This window comes from Dendropsophus ebraccatus, chromosome 3, assembly GCF_027789765.1.
Source record: "Dendropsophus ebraccatus isolate aDenEbr1 chromosome 3, aDenEbr1.pat, whole genome shotgun sequence".
In the NCBI taxonomy this organism is placed as follows: Eukaryota; Metazoa; Chordata; class Amphibia; order Anura; family Hylidae; genus Dendropsophus; species Dendropsophus ebraccatus.
The window spans coordinates 59,218,568-59,233,816 of NC_091456.1; the positions used below are offsets into that span (position 1 = coordinate 59,218,568).

Sequence of the window (15,249 nt, forward strand, 5' to 3'; positions counted from 1 at the left end):
GTAACGATTATTGGCCCGATCGTACGATTAGCGATGTCGGATTTACAATTTTTTTTTTATAACGATCAGCGTTTAGACGGTACGATATATCGTACGAAAATTCGCACTGCGATCGTTTTGCGATCGTTTAAGCCTATCTCACACATTGGTTAAATCGGCAAACGACTGCTCACACGGAACGATTTGCGAATTTTTTGCGTACGATGAACAACGATTTGCTGACCTGATGAAAGATCACGATGTACGATTTATCGTGCGTCGTTCGATCGTTCGCTGCGTTACACGTACGATTATCGTTCCAATTCGACCGTTATCGCGCAAATTTGCACGATAATCGTTACGTGTAAACGCAGCATTAGACTGGTGTAAACTGCCCACAGCAGGCAATCACAGCTTCCAGCTCTGGTGAAAGGAAAGAGGAGCTGTGATTGGTTGCTGTGGGCAGTTTGCGCCAGTCTAAATTTTACACCCTTTGATAAATCTCCCCCAAAAAGTATATAGCTGCTAGGATGCTCAGATAATACAGTTTTTACGGTTCAGGGAAGAAAAAGAGTGCTGCACCTCACACCTATGGCTGATACTAGTACCTCTCGGCTGCATAAAAAACAGTAGAATTCTGTATGTGAATTGATCAAGCCACACTGCCCCATGTACCTCGTGCAGGTATCTGATACACATGGGTCCCTACACTAAGTCCACACTGTGCCAGTCAGCGACCACCACCCCCGCAGGCGTGCACAGTCAGGGAAGGGAGGCCATGGAACGGCCCTGCAACCCCCATGCCACAGGACCAGACCCAAAAATGCCACACCAAAACCCAGCCAGCACCACCGGCGGAGGAAGCTGCCCCCAAACAGCACAAGTCTGGATAAGGTATTGCACTCACCATAGCTATCAAAGATAGAATGGGACAGACAGGAGGGCACAGTGTGGAGGGACCATGTGTATCAGATACCTGCATGAGGTACATGGGGCAGTGTGGCTTGATCAATTCACATACAGAATTCTGATGTTTTTTATGCAGCCGAGAGGTACTAGTATCAGCCATAGGTGTGAGGTGCAGCACTCTTTTTCTTCCCTGAACCACATTTTGCTTTCTCTCTTTTCTCCATGTTTTGCACTCCTCCTGGTGAGACCCACATAACCGCAATTAGCAGGAGATACCTGAGTGCTCATGGTTTTAATCCCTCCTGTCTGTCCCATTCTGTCTTTGATAGCTATTGTGAGTACAATACCTTATCCAGACTTGTGCTGTTTGGGGGCAGCTTCCTCCGCAGGTGATGCTGGCTGGGTTTTGGTGTGGCAATTTTGGGTCTGTTCCTGTGGCATGGGGGTTGCAGGGCCGTTCCATGGCCTCCCTTCCCTGACTGTGCACGCCTGCGGGGGTGGTGGTCGCTGACTGGCACAGTGTGGACTTTGTGTAGGAACCCATGTGTATCAGATACCTGCACGAGGTACATGGGGCAGTGTGGCTTGATCAATTCACATACAGAATTCTGATGTTTTTTATGCTGCCGAGAGGTACTAGTATCAGCCATAGATGTGAGGTGTAGCACTCTTTTTCTTCCCTGAACCGCATAATACAGTTTTTACATTGCTTTACAGTTTAAAAAAAAAAAAAAAATTAAAAACAGTTTAATAACTTTTTCATTTGTACCATTTTTTTTTTCTGAGATGTAAATCGAGAACTGCTGAGACAGACCACCACCTGTAAGGCTGAGTCCACACTATGTTTTGCAATCTGTTTTTGCAGAAAAACGGATTGGGGGGGGGGGGGGGGGGAAAAAAAAAAAAAAAAAAAAAGAGATGTATTTGTGTGCATCAGTTTTGATCCATTTTTCCATTGACTTGCATATATATATATATATATATATATATATATATATATATATATATATATAAATAAAAGAAAAAGGATGCATTTGATTTTTTTTTTTTTTTTATAATGGAAGCCATGGAAAAACTGATGAAAGCTTTTTTTTTTCCCTGCAAAAATGGATGAAAAAAAAACGGATTGCAAAAACATACTGTGAACCCAGCCTTAGATTGTCAATGATTGGGAATTATGTTTGTTTTTCTTGTCATATCAATACAGTGGAGATTTATAGTAGCCATCGAACCTCTAAGCTGGCACTGCAAGGACTGAAGTACCATCATGTCCGTGATCTAAATATTGTAGCCTTAGCATTGCTTCACACAGTATTTTTGTGTCAGGTTTAGCCCCTGACCAACATACTGTGTGTGAACCCAGCCTTACTTGTTTATAACCGCTATAGATAGGGAATAGACATGAGCAAACCTTGGGCATGCAGCATTTGATTAGCTGTGGTTGAAGTTGGATGCAGCCCTAGGTAGAACTGGAAAACATGGATACAGCCTATAGCTGTATCCATGTTTTCCAGGCAGCCTTAGGCCTGCATGCAACTTCAGCCGAGTGGTTAGATTCGGACAAAACCAAGCAAGGGCAAGGCTCACTGATCTCTAAGAGGGCAAGTTTAAACGACTATTATGTTGAATAATGGTGCGTTTACACAGACAGATTTATCTGACAGATCTTTGAAGCCAAAGCCATGATTAGACTAAACAGGGATCAGGTTATAAAGGAAAGACTGATCTAGCCTCTTTTCAAATCTATTCCTGGCTTTGGCTTCCAAAATCGTCAGATAAATCTCTGTGTAAACGCACCCTAAGAGTCCTCTAGGTCTTCACCTTCTATCCCACTTCAGCATGTAGAAGCTGGACTTCTGCAAGAAGACACCAGGTCGTTCCAAAATAATGGTCATGGTATAGGTATTAGCTGGTCATGGTATAGGTATTAGCTAGTTCTGAGAACTAGATAGTGGTGAAGCAGAGCAGCGGAGAGACTGGCATTATGTCCATAGTCAGCGGTATAAATCAGAACAGTGCTAGACATGAGGTAGTGGTATAGTTAATCAGGCAGTGGATTAGGGCACGCAGCTCTAAATGTAGGCAAGACAGTCTGGGTTGGCAACAGGAGGAACAACTGGTACAGAAGGATTCAAGCATATTCCAAGGAACAGACAGGTCAGGATACACCCACTGCCTTGGACCAAACAATGAGTGACAAGAGTGGACAGAACCGGGCCAATAGCCATGAGCTCCAGCAGAAGGGTGGGCAGAACCGGGCCAATAGCAGTGCGCTCCAGCAGAAGGGTGGGCAGAACCGGGCCAATAGCAGTGCGCTCCAGCAGAAGGGTGGGCAGAACCGGGCCAATAGCAGTGAGCTCCAGCAGAAGGGTGGGCAAAACCTGGCCAACAGCAGTGAGCTCCAGCAGAAGGGAGAGCAGGATTGGCTACAAGCGGTAGAGTGGAAGAACGCCACAGGGTGCTGCCCAGTAATTACATTCCTAGAAACCAGAAGGCAAGTGACACAGCTCCATTAGAATGAATGGAGCAGAGTCATAGAGGGGAGGGAATTCCCTCCCACTGGGGGCGGGCCGACCTACCTCCAGTGCTTGAGCACCGGCCGGTTCCAGTGCATAGAACGGCGCAGTGCACGGGAACCGGGCCGCGGTCCGAAAAATGGACCGCGGCAACGGCTTCCCTGTGATGGCGCCGTTCGATCCATGGGTCCAGAGTAAAGGGGATGTACCTGGTGGTACATACTCTTTATACACGGTTGCAGTGTTGGTCTGTTCCCCCCCCCCTCACCTCTAAACTCCATCTGTCCCTACTCTGTAAGAATAGCATAAGGCAAAAGAATCAAACTGACCCTGTGAAGGGTTATCCAAAAGTAGAAAAATATTGACAATTTTATCCAGAAACAGCGCCACTCTTGCCCTCATTGAGTGTGGTATTGCAGCTCAATTTCATCAAAATTAATAAATACAGTTAAGCTGTAATACCAAACTTGGACAGTTGTGGTGCTGTTTTTTGCAAGAAGGCAGTTTTGTCTTATTTATACAGCATTTTTTTTTTTTTTAATTAATAAACGTCCCCCAGACAATTGAACTTAGGTCAATTTTTTTAACCCTTCTTTATACAAACTAATTTGAAAACAAAAACAGGCACACTGTATAAACAGAAATGTTCGCATTTATTGTTAGATACAAAATGTGTTAGTCATTGGTTTTAGGTGAATTTGCAAACTCAGAAGTATTGTTGTAAATAGAACAATGTAGTTTACATGACTAGGATTTCAACAAGTCTCCAGCAGAAGAGTTTCCAAATGACAGAAGAAACGCATAGCGACCTTTGGTAGACACACCCAAGTAATTTAGTTGTCTGGTCCACACAATGCCAAGACAATTGTCTCATAGTCTCCTTTCAGTTTTTCGTCCTATGGAATAAAGGGTTACGTACAAGTAAAAATACAACTTAGATCACACTTGTAGTATTAGAATATTGAGAGCTTTAAAACTAAATTAACTTGCATACAGATTTTAGAATGTAGCATTTCATTGAGGCAGGGTATTCGACTGCAGTGGGACCCATGGTAGTAAGGTGTAGGTCACCTTTTTTGTGGCTTTCACAAATTTTGGAACATTTTGTTAAAGGAGTTAGCCACTGTCTGGTAAAATTGTGCAGTGTACAGTATTAGTAAGTGTACTCGCTATATATAGAGCCAATAAATCAGACTCCCCTCCTCCAGGCTGTGGTGCCCCACTCTGTGGGGGGTCTGTCCATAAGATGGAGGAGTATATGACCATGCCCCGCCCTCCAGTGTCCACCACTGAGCCTGTATATGTCTGTGGAGGACACTGGAGGGCGGGCGTCAACAGATGAATATCAACAGATAACTATTCTATCTCACTTTTTAGACTCCATAGTAAGTGTCCCCCAATAGGTTAAGTTAATCAGTACAAAAGTATGGATCTAAAAACAAACATATTACATTTAATAAAATTTGTACGTTTTCTCTAGGTGCCTTCAAGATTGCTGTACACTTCTTGAACTTGCTGTACACTTCTTGAACTTGGCCCAGGGCATTATAAACCGACTTAACTAGGGACAGCAACTTTTTTTTTTTTTTTTTTTTAGACTACACAAGTTAGTTCAACATAATAGACATAAGCATGTTTCCATATTATATTTGTGGATATATTTTTCCATACCATAATAGCTTGGCGCAGAGATTTGCCATAAAGTCTCTTATAGTGAGTTTTGATTTCCTTTAGGTCAATTTCACAGCGAGAAACCAACAGCCTAATTAGGTCCTTATGCTTAGTTCCTGAGCCCTATGGGGAAAACAGGCATTAAGTGGTTAACCCAAACCAGTGCATAGAAAAGCAGCCAATTCTGTAGTGTTCCCATTCCTACTAAAATGTTTCTACAAACAAACCAGTGTTAAAAGTCATGGATGGAATTAAATAGCCTCGACTACGTTACATTCAGGAGATCTGTTGTCCTAGAAATGTCTGTTCAAAAGGAGAATCCTGAATATACAAGGCAGCAGATCTCTCAAATGTAAAAAGCACATGACATTACAAGGGGTTTGTTCTGTACCCATCAGTGTTCTGTCACCAAAGAACATTACTAACAATAAGGAATGCAATTCCATTTACTTAAGCCCGTATTCCACGGGTCGTTGGAGGAGCAAACGAGCGCTGTCAGCGCTCGTTTGTTCCTCGTTCGCCGCTATTCAACGCGGCTGCAGCGAGCGGGTGAGTGCGGGAGGGGGCGGCGGGGGGGCTGCCCGGGGGATCGCTAGATCGTCCGGGATGCCCATAGGATATAGCAGCATCTGCTGCCGACGCTCCTATTCAACGGAGCGACGACAGCAGATAGCTGCTATATCAGTCGCTTGTTTTTCAACATGTTGAAAAACAAGCGACTGCAACGATCAGCCGACATGAACGATGTCGGCTGATCGTTGCACTCTATTCCACGGAACGATTATCGTCCGTAGCGGTCGATATCGTCCGAAAACGAACGATAATCGTTCCGTGGAATAGGGCCTTACCATTGTCCCATTTCTTAGTATTTAATTTATAAAAAAGCAATAGATGGCCAATGGTTCTGCTAAAAAGGAAGCTTAATAACTTAACCCATCTGTTTCTGTAAGACATCATGCAGATATAGGAACCGTATAAAATGGCATAGAAAAAAAAAAACAAAAAAAAAAACCTATAGATTGATAAGCTATATACTGTACATGATTGTCTTCATCACCACCACTTATCTTTGTACTTTTGTCATGTACTGTACATCTAATTTGCTTTCACCAAACCCAGAGGGACAGAACATTAATTAATGTGTAAAACAAATTAACGTTTCTAAACTATTACATTGGCAGAAATACAAATTACTCAACATACCTTCATTGCCAGATAGAATTTTTCAGCAAAATAAGCTGGTTTGCTTATTATACATTTAACTGCAAGTAAAGATAGCAAAACTAGTCAACAAAAATGCTCAGCGTCAACCTCTTCCTAAAAACGTATTAATGTTGGTGGCAGATTCCCCAGTACCCACTGAAACATCCACAATCAATTGGTCACATTTGCGACAAATTGAGGAAGGAATAAACTGCTGGACAACTAACGCTTTCTCCTTGTTCCCTGCCCGCTGCCAACGCTATAACATGCACCGACAGCACAGGGAGCCCATAAAAGTTAGTGGCGGTCTGCTGCCGCAGCTCCTGTCCTCGGGGCGATGGCAGCAGATTGTCTTTCAACACTATGGGAACAAAGATCAGCCGCCATTGATTACTACATGAAGCAATTATCAGCCGTAATGCCGAATACGGCTGATAATGGGTTCGTGTAATAGGTCCTTTAGATCAGAGACAGCCATCTTATGTGTATGACCAAATTGTCTTTCAGGCCACGTTCAAACAGTAAAATGGGTAAAATCTAGAAATGTGCTACATTGAAGTCAATGGAAAAATGTCAGTCTGCATACATTGAACTCTATGGAAACAAATAATCATCAATGTGGCACATTAGATTCAAAATAAGGCTGCATTTTATACCTATTTGAAGCTTATGTTTTGCCTTTATTTTACTGTGTGTGTAAACTTAGTTTCTTTTTTGTTTTGTTTGTTTTTAACTTTTTTTTTTTTTTTGGGGGGGGGGGGGGGGGGGGGCGGCACACGCACCCACAGTCTACTCACCAAGTGAAATCAGACAGTTTTCAATGTCCCCTTTTAACTCCAGATCGAGAGCCTTGGCCATATCATTTTTGCTATATCTGGAGTATCTTTGGAAGACTGAAAATTAAAACATACATGTAAATAAAATAAAATACATATATATTATTTACATATAACCTGCAAATGTGCACTGGGTGTCGATAATATCCATGCTAAAATAAACTTTACCTTGTCGGAGATGTGGCATGCTCCTTGAAGATAGAATTTTTATGAACGTGGTCACATCTGTTCCTTTACGTTTTTCTCCTGCTTCATATAGTGCCTGTTATTGAAACAATCTTACTTTTTTGCTCAGTCCAAAATCCAAAACTATTTAGTGTATACTGACCCTACATCCTTACCCTTGCATCGTTATCAGCTTCCTCTTCATTTATAGCTTTGCTTTCGCTGCGATCGCCCTAAATGGGAAGGGAAAATATTCAGAGTCTGGATAAAGTCACGTTCTTTATGCACTACCCATGTGGTTATTGAGAGCACTCTGGCACACAGTTTCTACAAAGACTCATACGATAAGATTTAGGGACTATTAGGCTCCATTCACACAGAGTGAAATTGGCTGAAGGCTGGCGGCGGAATCCCGCCAGTCTCAGTCATAATGACAGCAGCGGAGAGGAGGTGTGCAAGCCTCCCATAGACTCATTATGACACAGAGGCTGCCGAGATTCCACCAGTTTTACTCAGTGTGAATGAAGGCTTACAGGCAAAGATTGATTTGGGGGAGGGGGAGAACAAAAAGGTAGGAAAAACCTGCTAAACACATCTATTTCATTATAAAATTACCTTGATAAGTGCAAGAAGAGCTTTCTGGAAGTCTCCAGACGTATCAGAGGCCACATCTTTTTCAAGTTCCTTTTTAAACTCTAAAAATAGAGTAGATATACATACACACTTAAAATATGCAGATTTACTAGTATATTGATCACAAAATATAGGTTTGGTAAAAAAAAAAAAATCAAAGTGCTGTGTTAACCTTTTATGTACTATATGTAACTTATCTAATGGCTATTTACACAAATATTTTTTAAAAAGGTATGTGAGCCTCAATGGAAGCAAAAAGGATAAAAATCTAAGTTCCAAATTAACCTGTAGGTACTGTATGTATGTTATTGCAGTGTGGTAGAATATGGATTACCCTGAAGACACCCATGCAAGCAAATTGAGAACACAAATACTCGAGGTATAGTGTATGTTTGCAGCACTAGGGTCCTGAGATCCAAACAATGATAACTATTAAGCAGCCATGCTGCCCACACGGTATATAAGTGATTTCCAAAACTAATGTACAGTGATCATTAATTTTAAGGATCAGTGGAAGACAATGTTTTAGTTCATCTATAGAAACATTATCTAGCCCATTGTTATTACTGTGGTTGTGGACTCTGTGCTGCCAAACCTGTTTAATATGTACCCTAGTGGACAGGGTTGGCATTGAAGCAATTGTATGCTTTTTTAAATGTAAATCCAGCTTCTTATCTACACTGTGGTAATTTGGGGATTTTTTTTTGTCTTCACACCCAGTTTCATTGCAACCACACAACGCCATTTCTTTTTGACAATATTTTCAGTGCGCATTTAGAGATTCCCAGTAAAGACATTTAACATAACATTGTACATGCCAAATCTAGTTTAACATGGGTGTCAGGAAAAGGAAAAATTACCTTCTTTGTAAACTTTGTTGATTTCTCTGAGCTCATGGTTGTCACGCGACACTAGAATTTCAATTAAGGTATTTTCATCTGTTCCAAGACCCTAAAAAATATTTTGTTTTCAAGGCCATGTTCACACATACATTAAAAGAACTGCCATTTTTTTTTTTATTAAAACAGCAGTTCTTTTCATAGTAAAAAGTGTTACATTGAAGTTACTGCAAATGGAAATTTTTCACACAATGTATTGAACGGCCATTGTTCGATACTGCCTTTGAAATAACGGCTGGTGTGCATTGATTCAAATGCTACAATGGATGTTTTTAAAAAGTGCCAAACAACGGCCCTTGTCCGTACATAGCCTAAACGAGTCTACCCACTTTAAAATAATGCCTGAGAATATAGCATAGCAAGTTTAATTTAGTGAAGATTTCATTGCTCAATTTCTAACTTTTACAAATAAGACCTACATTATACACACAGGGGAAGATTTACCAAACATGGTGTAAAGTGAAACTGGCTCAGTTGCCCCTAGCAACCAGTCAAATTCAACTTTTCATTCCACAGACTCTGTGGAAAATGAAAGGTGGGATCTGATTGGTTGCTAGGGGCAACTGAGCCAGTTTCGCTTTACACCAGGTTTGATAAATCTCCCCTACAGTTACCTGTTGTTGAATAAGCTTACCACTATGCCCTAGCGGGTTGTAGCCCCATGCATAGTTTAGGAAGCCATTGTTAATCAGATGTGTAGTTGTGCAAAGCTTGCAAATTTGCTAAGTTACAACAAAAGTGGCAAAGTTTGGCCTAAATTTTTATAAAAACATAAAAAAGTACGCCTGTGCCCACTTCTGTTTTGGTCAGGGCTTGACTGGTGGAGTTTGTATACCTGGTGTGGACCCCATTGCACCTGCTATGGCTATAGCTCAGCCACGCAACACAATACATAGAACATCTCTAGATAAATTGGATCAGATACAGAAGACAGCAGGATAACATGACTTCCATATTTCAGCTCCATAACACTAGGAACTGGAGAGGAGCCATAGTACAAATAAGGGCATGAAGTCAGTCAAAATATTATTTATAATATGATAATAATATTTACCTTGACTGCGCCCTTCAAACAATGGGCATCATATTGGGCAGGGGTTTTCATTAGTGCCAAGACTACCTCCTCCAGATGGCTTGACAGGGCTTTTTTTAATGCATCATCCAAAGACTAGAAGCAAAAAGTAGCAACAAAAGAAAGTTACACAAAGGATAAAACTGGCATTTCTAGAATTTGGAAGTAAAAACAAGTCACTCATTAGGATAGTTCCTCCGAAAGCACGTTTTACCAACCTTGCCAGTTTGTTGCTGATAAGCGGCTTTGATTTGCTGACGTTCAGAGTTTGTTCTTCTAGTCAGGATATCAATGATGGTGCCTTCATCCACACCTGCAATAAGATACAACAGTGGGGGGGGTGTAACCATAAAATGGACTTTAACATGGGATCAGTGTATGAACTATTGGACAGACTTTGTCCGGGAAAATGATGCAGGTGAATTATTTATTACTTTTATGATTTAAAAGGGAAGTCAAAGCACACAAAATAATTGTTAAAGAACATGAGAAATATATATATATATTTTCATACACACACTTTTTACATTTCCCCCCCTATAAAAAAAATTCAGATTCTTACACTTGGCCATGTTTACTGCTACAAACGTCAAAAACCAGACTCTTCACATTCACTTCTTGACAGCTGTCACAGAGTGGTGAAACACATTACCTTTAGCTTTTATGGCCTTTTCTAGATTTGCTGCATCTTGAGCAGGATTGTATCCAGAAGTTGCTTTGAGAGATGGTCCAGACTCCTCAGCCTACAAAATAAAGAGCGGGGTTTAAGCAGTTACATTGATAGAAAAATCCCAGGGGTAAACAAAACAAAGCAAAACATTTTTTCAGTAACATGCTGGTATCCAGGACTAAAGATCCAATGGGCCCTACAGTCAGGCGCCATTGGTGTTTGAAAATCTGGCACAGTAGGATTAAGATATGAACCCAGCAGTTTTATTCACATTAGGAACATGTCTATTCAGTCTTATTTTTGCGGCAAACAGACTTCTATGCCACTTATTTCTTATATGGTGACCATGGCTTTACTGTTATGAGAAAACCTCTTTGATGGTAGCTTGCCTTGTAAAAGGATGTGGATTATTTAAGCTACAAAGATGACCAAACATGTTACAGAACTTACATGATTATAGGATTATTGATGTTTAACAAGGAGTCAGTACAGCTGAGCAGCTAATCCTTACCAGTACAGACACTGCAGAGGCAGCCTCCATGACCAGATTGCTCAGAGATAACACCTAACAGGGGAGCGGCCAGGCTTGTCTCATTTGTGATGAGTAATATTTAAAGCATTTGTGCAGACTGGAATTTATGATTATTTTCCCACCACACACTAAGCTCTGGGGAAAGCGTGGTTCTAAGCGGTTCTTAAAACAGCAGATCTTCTCCTCGTTTTTAGTATATACTGTACCTATGGCTATCAATACTTTGTAAGGGGCACACTAAGTGCCCCACACCTCCCCCTTACAGAATGAAGTGCTATGTTAGGATTCAAAAGAATCACTAATTACTGTAACATAACGCATTGCATGGTATTTGGTTTTTGTAACCACAAAGTCCAGGCACCATAAAGTGTGACCTGGCAAACCATTGGCTCCTAAGTGTCACCATTCTGTTTAAGATTATGAGTAGCAATCCGGGATTAAATCCCGCAGAATAGAGATTTATTCAGAATGGGCAATTATACTGATAACCTTCGTCCACCTGGTAGATGGTTCATAGTTGTCAGTGGCGTAGCTACCAGAGATGAGCGAACCTAGAGCATGCTCGAGTCCACAGAACTTTCGGCATTTGATTAGCGGTGGCTGCTGAACTTGGATAAAGCCCTAAGGCTATGTGGAAAACATGGATATAGTCATTGGCTGTATTCATGTTTTCCAGACAACCTTAGAGCTTTATCCTAGTTCAGCAGCCCCAGCTAATCAAATACTGAATGTTTGGGTCGACCCAACCCAGTTCGCTCATCTCTAGTAGCTACCATAGAGGCAGGGAAGACTGTTGCTATGGGGCCCGTGGAAGGAGGGGGCCCAGGGAAGATAAGAGCGTCCTGTGTCCTTTTGCTTACCCCTTATTTACTGCAGTGTGTAAGTGACCCAGTGTTCTCTTACATGCTGCAAAACAAAAAAAGGGTTAATATAGAAGACAATTAGCTCTCTGCCTTGCTACTCTGATAACCTCTGACCTCTGTGTTCCTGCAGAGGTCAGGGGTTATCAGTGCAGGAGTAGCGAAGGAGAGAGCTAATTGTCTTCTGTATTAAGCCTTTTTTGTGTTGCAGTATGTAAGAGAACACTGGGTCACTTACACACTGCAGTAAGTAAAAGGTTAAGTCCGCTCCTGCACCTATGTATATAACCATAGGATTCTGCCTCTGGCCACAAGAGAATTTTTTTTTTGGCCACATCAGAGAGTGTGAGAAAAAAAAATAAAATATATAATTTTTTTTTTTTTTTTAGTGTGTAGGGGAGGGCGGGGGCATACAGTTTTTTGCTACGGGGCCCCATGAATCCTAGCTACGCCCCTGATAGTTGTGGCACCTTGTGTATGCCTAGTAGTGTATGCTGTGACAAGGTAGTAATGAAAGTGAACACTAGAGGGCTGAATCTAAGGTAAAGAGAGACTGGCTCTCTTCTTCTTCTCGGACCTCAGGAGGTCAGAGTTTAATGCCATGTGCACTTTACACAGTCTGTATTTACAAAGCAAATATGCCATTATGGCCATTGTTTTGAAATAACGGTAACTTGCAATTAAATGGCGGCCATCCATCAAATGTGTGAACATAGCCTTTTTTCAATCCACTCCTGATTTTGGTTAAAAAATACTGAGCAAAAATACTGTGTGGAAACATATCGTAAAGCTCAAATTGGGCAGGGGTTTTCATTAATGCCAGGACTACCTCCTCCAGATGGCTTGACGGGGCTTTTTCTAATGCATCATCCAAAGACTAGAAGCAACAAGAGCAAGTGTTACACAAATGATAAAACTGGCTGTGTGGAAACATATCCTAAAGCTCAAAAATTTCCAAAATGGGCAGATATTTCTAGAAAAAGTGGTTGCAACTGCTACGGATGTCATCCTTTTCTGTAAAACTAAGTATTTAATGTTTTCAACAGTTTGGGACATTCACCAGAGTATAGTTTTCCCTCAGCAAGGGGGTTTGTTAATATAATGATTATAATTAGAGATGAGCGAACCGGGTTCGAGTCCATCCGATCCCGAACGTTCAGCATTTGATTAGCGATGGCTGCTGAACTTGGATAAATCTCAAAGGTTGTCTGGAAAACATGGATACAGCCAATGACTAGATCCATGTTTTCCACATAGCCTTAGGGCTTTATCCAACTTCAGCAGCCACCGCTAATCAAATGCCAGATGTTCGGGTTTGGATGGACTCTAGCATGCTTGAGGTTCGCTCATCTCTTATTATAGTATATCACATCCATAAAACTATTAAAAATTAAAGTTATAATCCTAACGGTTTCAAAGTTATTTTATACTTACAGTGCAAGCGGGGTGCCCACCATCTTCCAGGAAATTTGCTTGGGCAAGAAATTGTTGCATAAAAGACATGATGAGCTCAGTTTCTAAAAACAAAAATGTATAGATACATTAGTTAATAAAGACTATGGGGGGGGGGGGGGGGGGAGAATCATAATAAAAACAGATACATAGGGGGCAGTTTATATTATTCCACACCTGGTGTATGCCCCCTTCTCCCTGGCTTATGCCTCCCATAACCTTTGCTCGCCTGATGGGTGGTGGCATGGCAAAGCAGGGGGAAGGCATGGCCTCCTCCCACGCCTGACTTATTTATGCCTTTAGGGTATGTTCACACTGACTAAAATCGGTGTAATTCCGTGGCAGAACTCTCCGCGGCAGAATTACTCCTGCCTCAGTGTGTCCTATCACAATGGGAGAGCGCGCGCTCCTCCGCAGCCGACACTCTCTGCTCAAAGTAGTGACAGCGGGACACAGAGCACAGCGGGATTCTCTGCCGCAGAATTCCGCCGTATTTGCTCAGTGTTAACATACCCTTAAAGTGACTGTACCACCAGGCCCAGGCTGAAGCACTGGAGGCGGGCCGACCCACCCTTAGTGGGAAGAAACTCCCGCCCCTACATGACATGACTCCATTAGAATCAATGGAACCCTATCATAGAGGGGCGGGGGGTTCCTCCCACTAAGGGTGGGTCGGCCCGCCTCCAGTGCTTCAGCCTGGGCCTGGTGGTACAGTCACTTTAAGGTGTAAATCATGATACAAATCTACACCTGCTAGAAGCAGACTCAGCTGGGTTTACTCTTAGTAAATCAGGCTGGGAAAAGGGGGACTGGGCTTTATTTAAGACTAGCAGACCAATATGGCAGTCTTCATAAATGCCCAGATAAAATGCACCGGATCATTGCTGAATGTTAGTGTATAGTCGGCCAACCTCATTTATTAGTTGACCTACCTCAAGCTTACGTTAACAAGCCAAAATTTTAGGCCTTGGTTGGGCATGGCTCTTGTTCTTTTTGTCACACACAGTAGAATAGACGTGTCTCACTTGTTACGCAGCAGAGTTTGGGCTATGTTGAGTGTATTTGTGTTTTTATCTTGCAGTGGAACAGTTTTTTTTTACCCCTTTCATGTTTTTGGTAATTAGGAAGCTGCCCAATTTACAACCCCCCAAAGGAGTCAAGCTGCAATAACTGGATACAACCACTAAATAATAATTTGTGTCTGAGGGAAGCCTAAGGGGGTATTCACACATCCAAACCAGTCCCCCTACCCACCCATGTAACCCCCCTTTCCCAATAAAACACACCTACTTTTTGCTTAGACACAAACAGGATATCTTTGACATTTTAACTTTTTTTTTTTTTTTAAACATTCACATTAGTCTTTTAGGAGACTTGTCTCCCATCTAACTGTTCCTGCTAGTATTTTTGTATAAGGGTACAAACACACACGGCATATACGCGATACGCAGCAGATTAGATCTAAATAACTGAACACAGTATCAAATCTGCTGCGTATCTGCTGTGTGTGTTTGTACCCTAAGACTGTTTATAAAGGATCTTAACGTGCAGCCGTATGTGCGTAAGAATATTATATATATATATATATATATATATATATATATATATATATATATATATATATATATATATATATATATATATATATATATATATATATATTTTTTTTTTTTTTTTTTTTATAAATAAAGGTGCAGCTTACTATTCTTTTTGATGCTCCGTTTATAATAAGACTATGTTCCCACCACTACAGAATTTTAGCAGGAAATGATTTACGGCCATCATTATGTGCTAAAATCCCAGTGGGAGAATAATAATAATCATCCATTTACCCCACAACGGCCAAAACACT

General features: G+C 41.4%; 1 protein-coding gene across 2 annotated transcripts in view; it reads right to left on the minus strand.

Moving 5' to 3' along the window:
- Nucleotides 1-4,038: 4,038 nt before the first annotated feature.
- Nucleotides 4,039-15,249, minus strand: part of LOC138785660 (annexin A1-like) — a 12,172-nt gene continuing 961 nt past the window's right edge. The window contains exons 2-14 of one of the 2 annotated variants that reach the window (XM_069961840.1): nucleotides 13,380-13,462; nucleotides 12,775-12,822; nucleotides 10,536-10,626; nucleotides 10,102-10,196; nucleotides 9,866-9,979; nucleotides 8,773-8,863; nucleotides 7,895-7,974; nucleotides 7,456-7,512; nucleotides 7,283-7,376; nucleotides 7,076-7,171; nucleotides 6,279-6,337; nucleotides 5,076-5,198; nucleotides 4,039-4,300 (exon numbers count right to left, since the gene is read on the minus strand). In XM_069961840.1, the coding sequence (XP_069817941.1) occupies nucleotides 4,238-4,300; nucleotides 5,076-5,198; nucleotides 6,279-6,337; nucleotides 7,076-7,171; nucleotides 7,283-7,376; nucleotides 7,456-7,512; nucleotides 7,895-7,974; nucleotides 8,773-8,863; nucleotides 9,866-9,979; nucleotides 10,102-10,196; nucleotides 10,536-10,626; nucleotides 12,775-12,822; nucleotides 13,380-13,448 (1,080 nt within the window). In that variant the 5' untranslated portion in view covers nucleotides 13,449-13,462 and the 3' untranslated portion in view covers nucleotides 4,039-4,237. The remainder of the gene's footprint in view (nucleotides 4,301-5,075; nucleotides 5,199-6,278; nucleotides 6,338-7,075; nucleotides 7,172-7,282; nucleotides 7,377-7,455; nucleotides 7,513-7,894; nucleotides 7,975-8,772; nucleotides 8,864-9,865; nucleotides 9,980-10,101; nucleotides 10,197-10,535; nucleotides 10,627-12,774; nucleotides 12,823-13,379; nucleotides 13,463-15,249) is intronic. The other variant, XM_069961842.1, reaches the window with a different exon arrangement.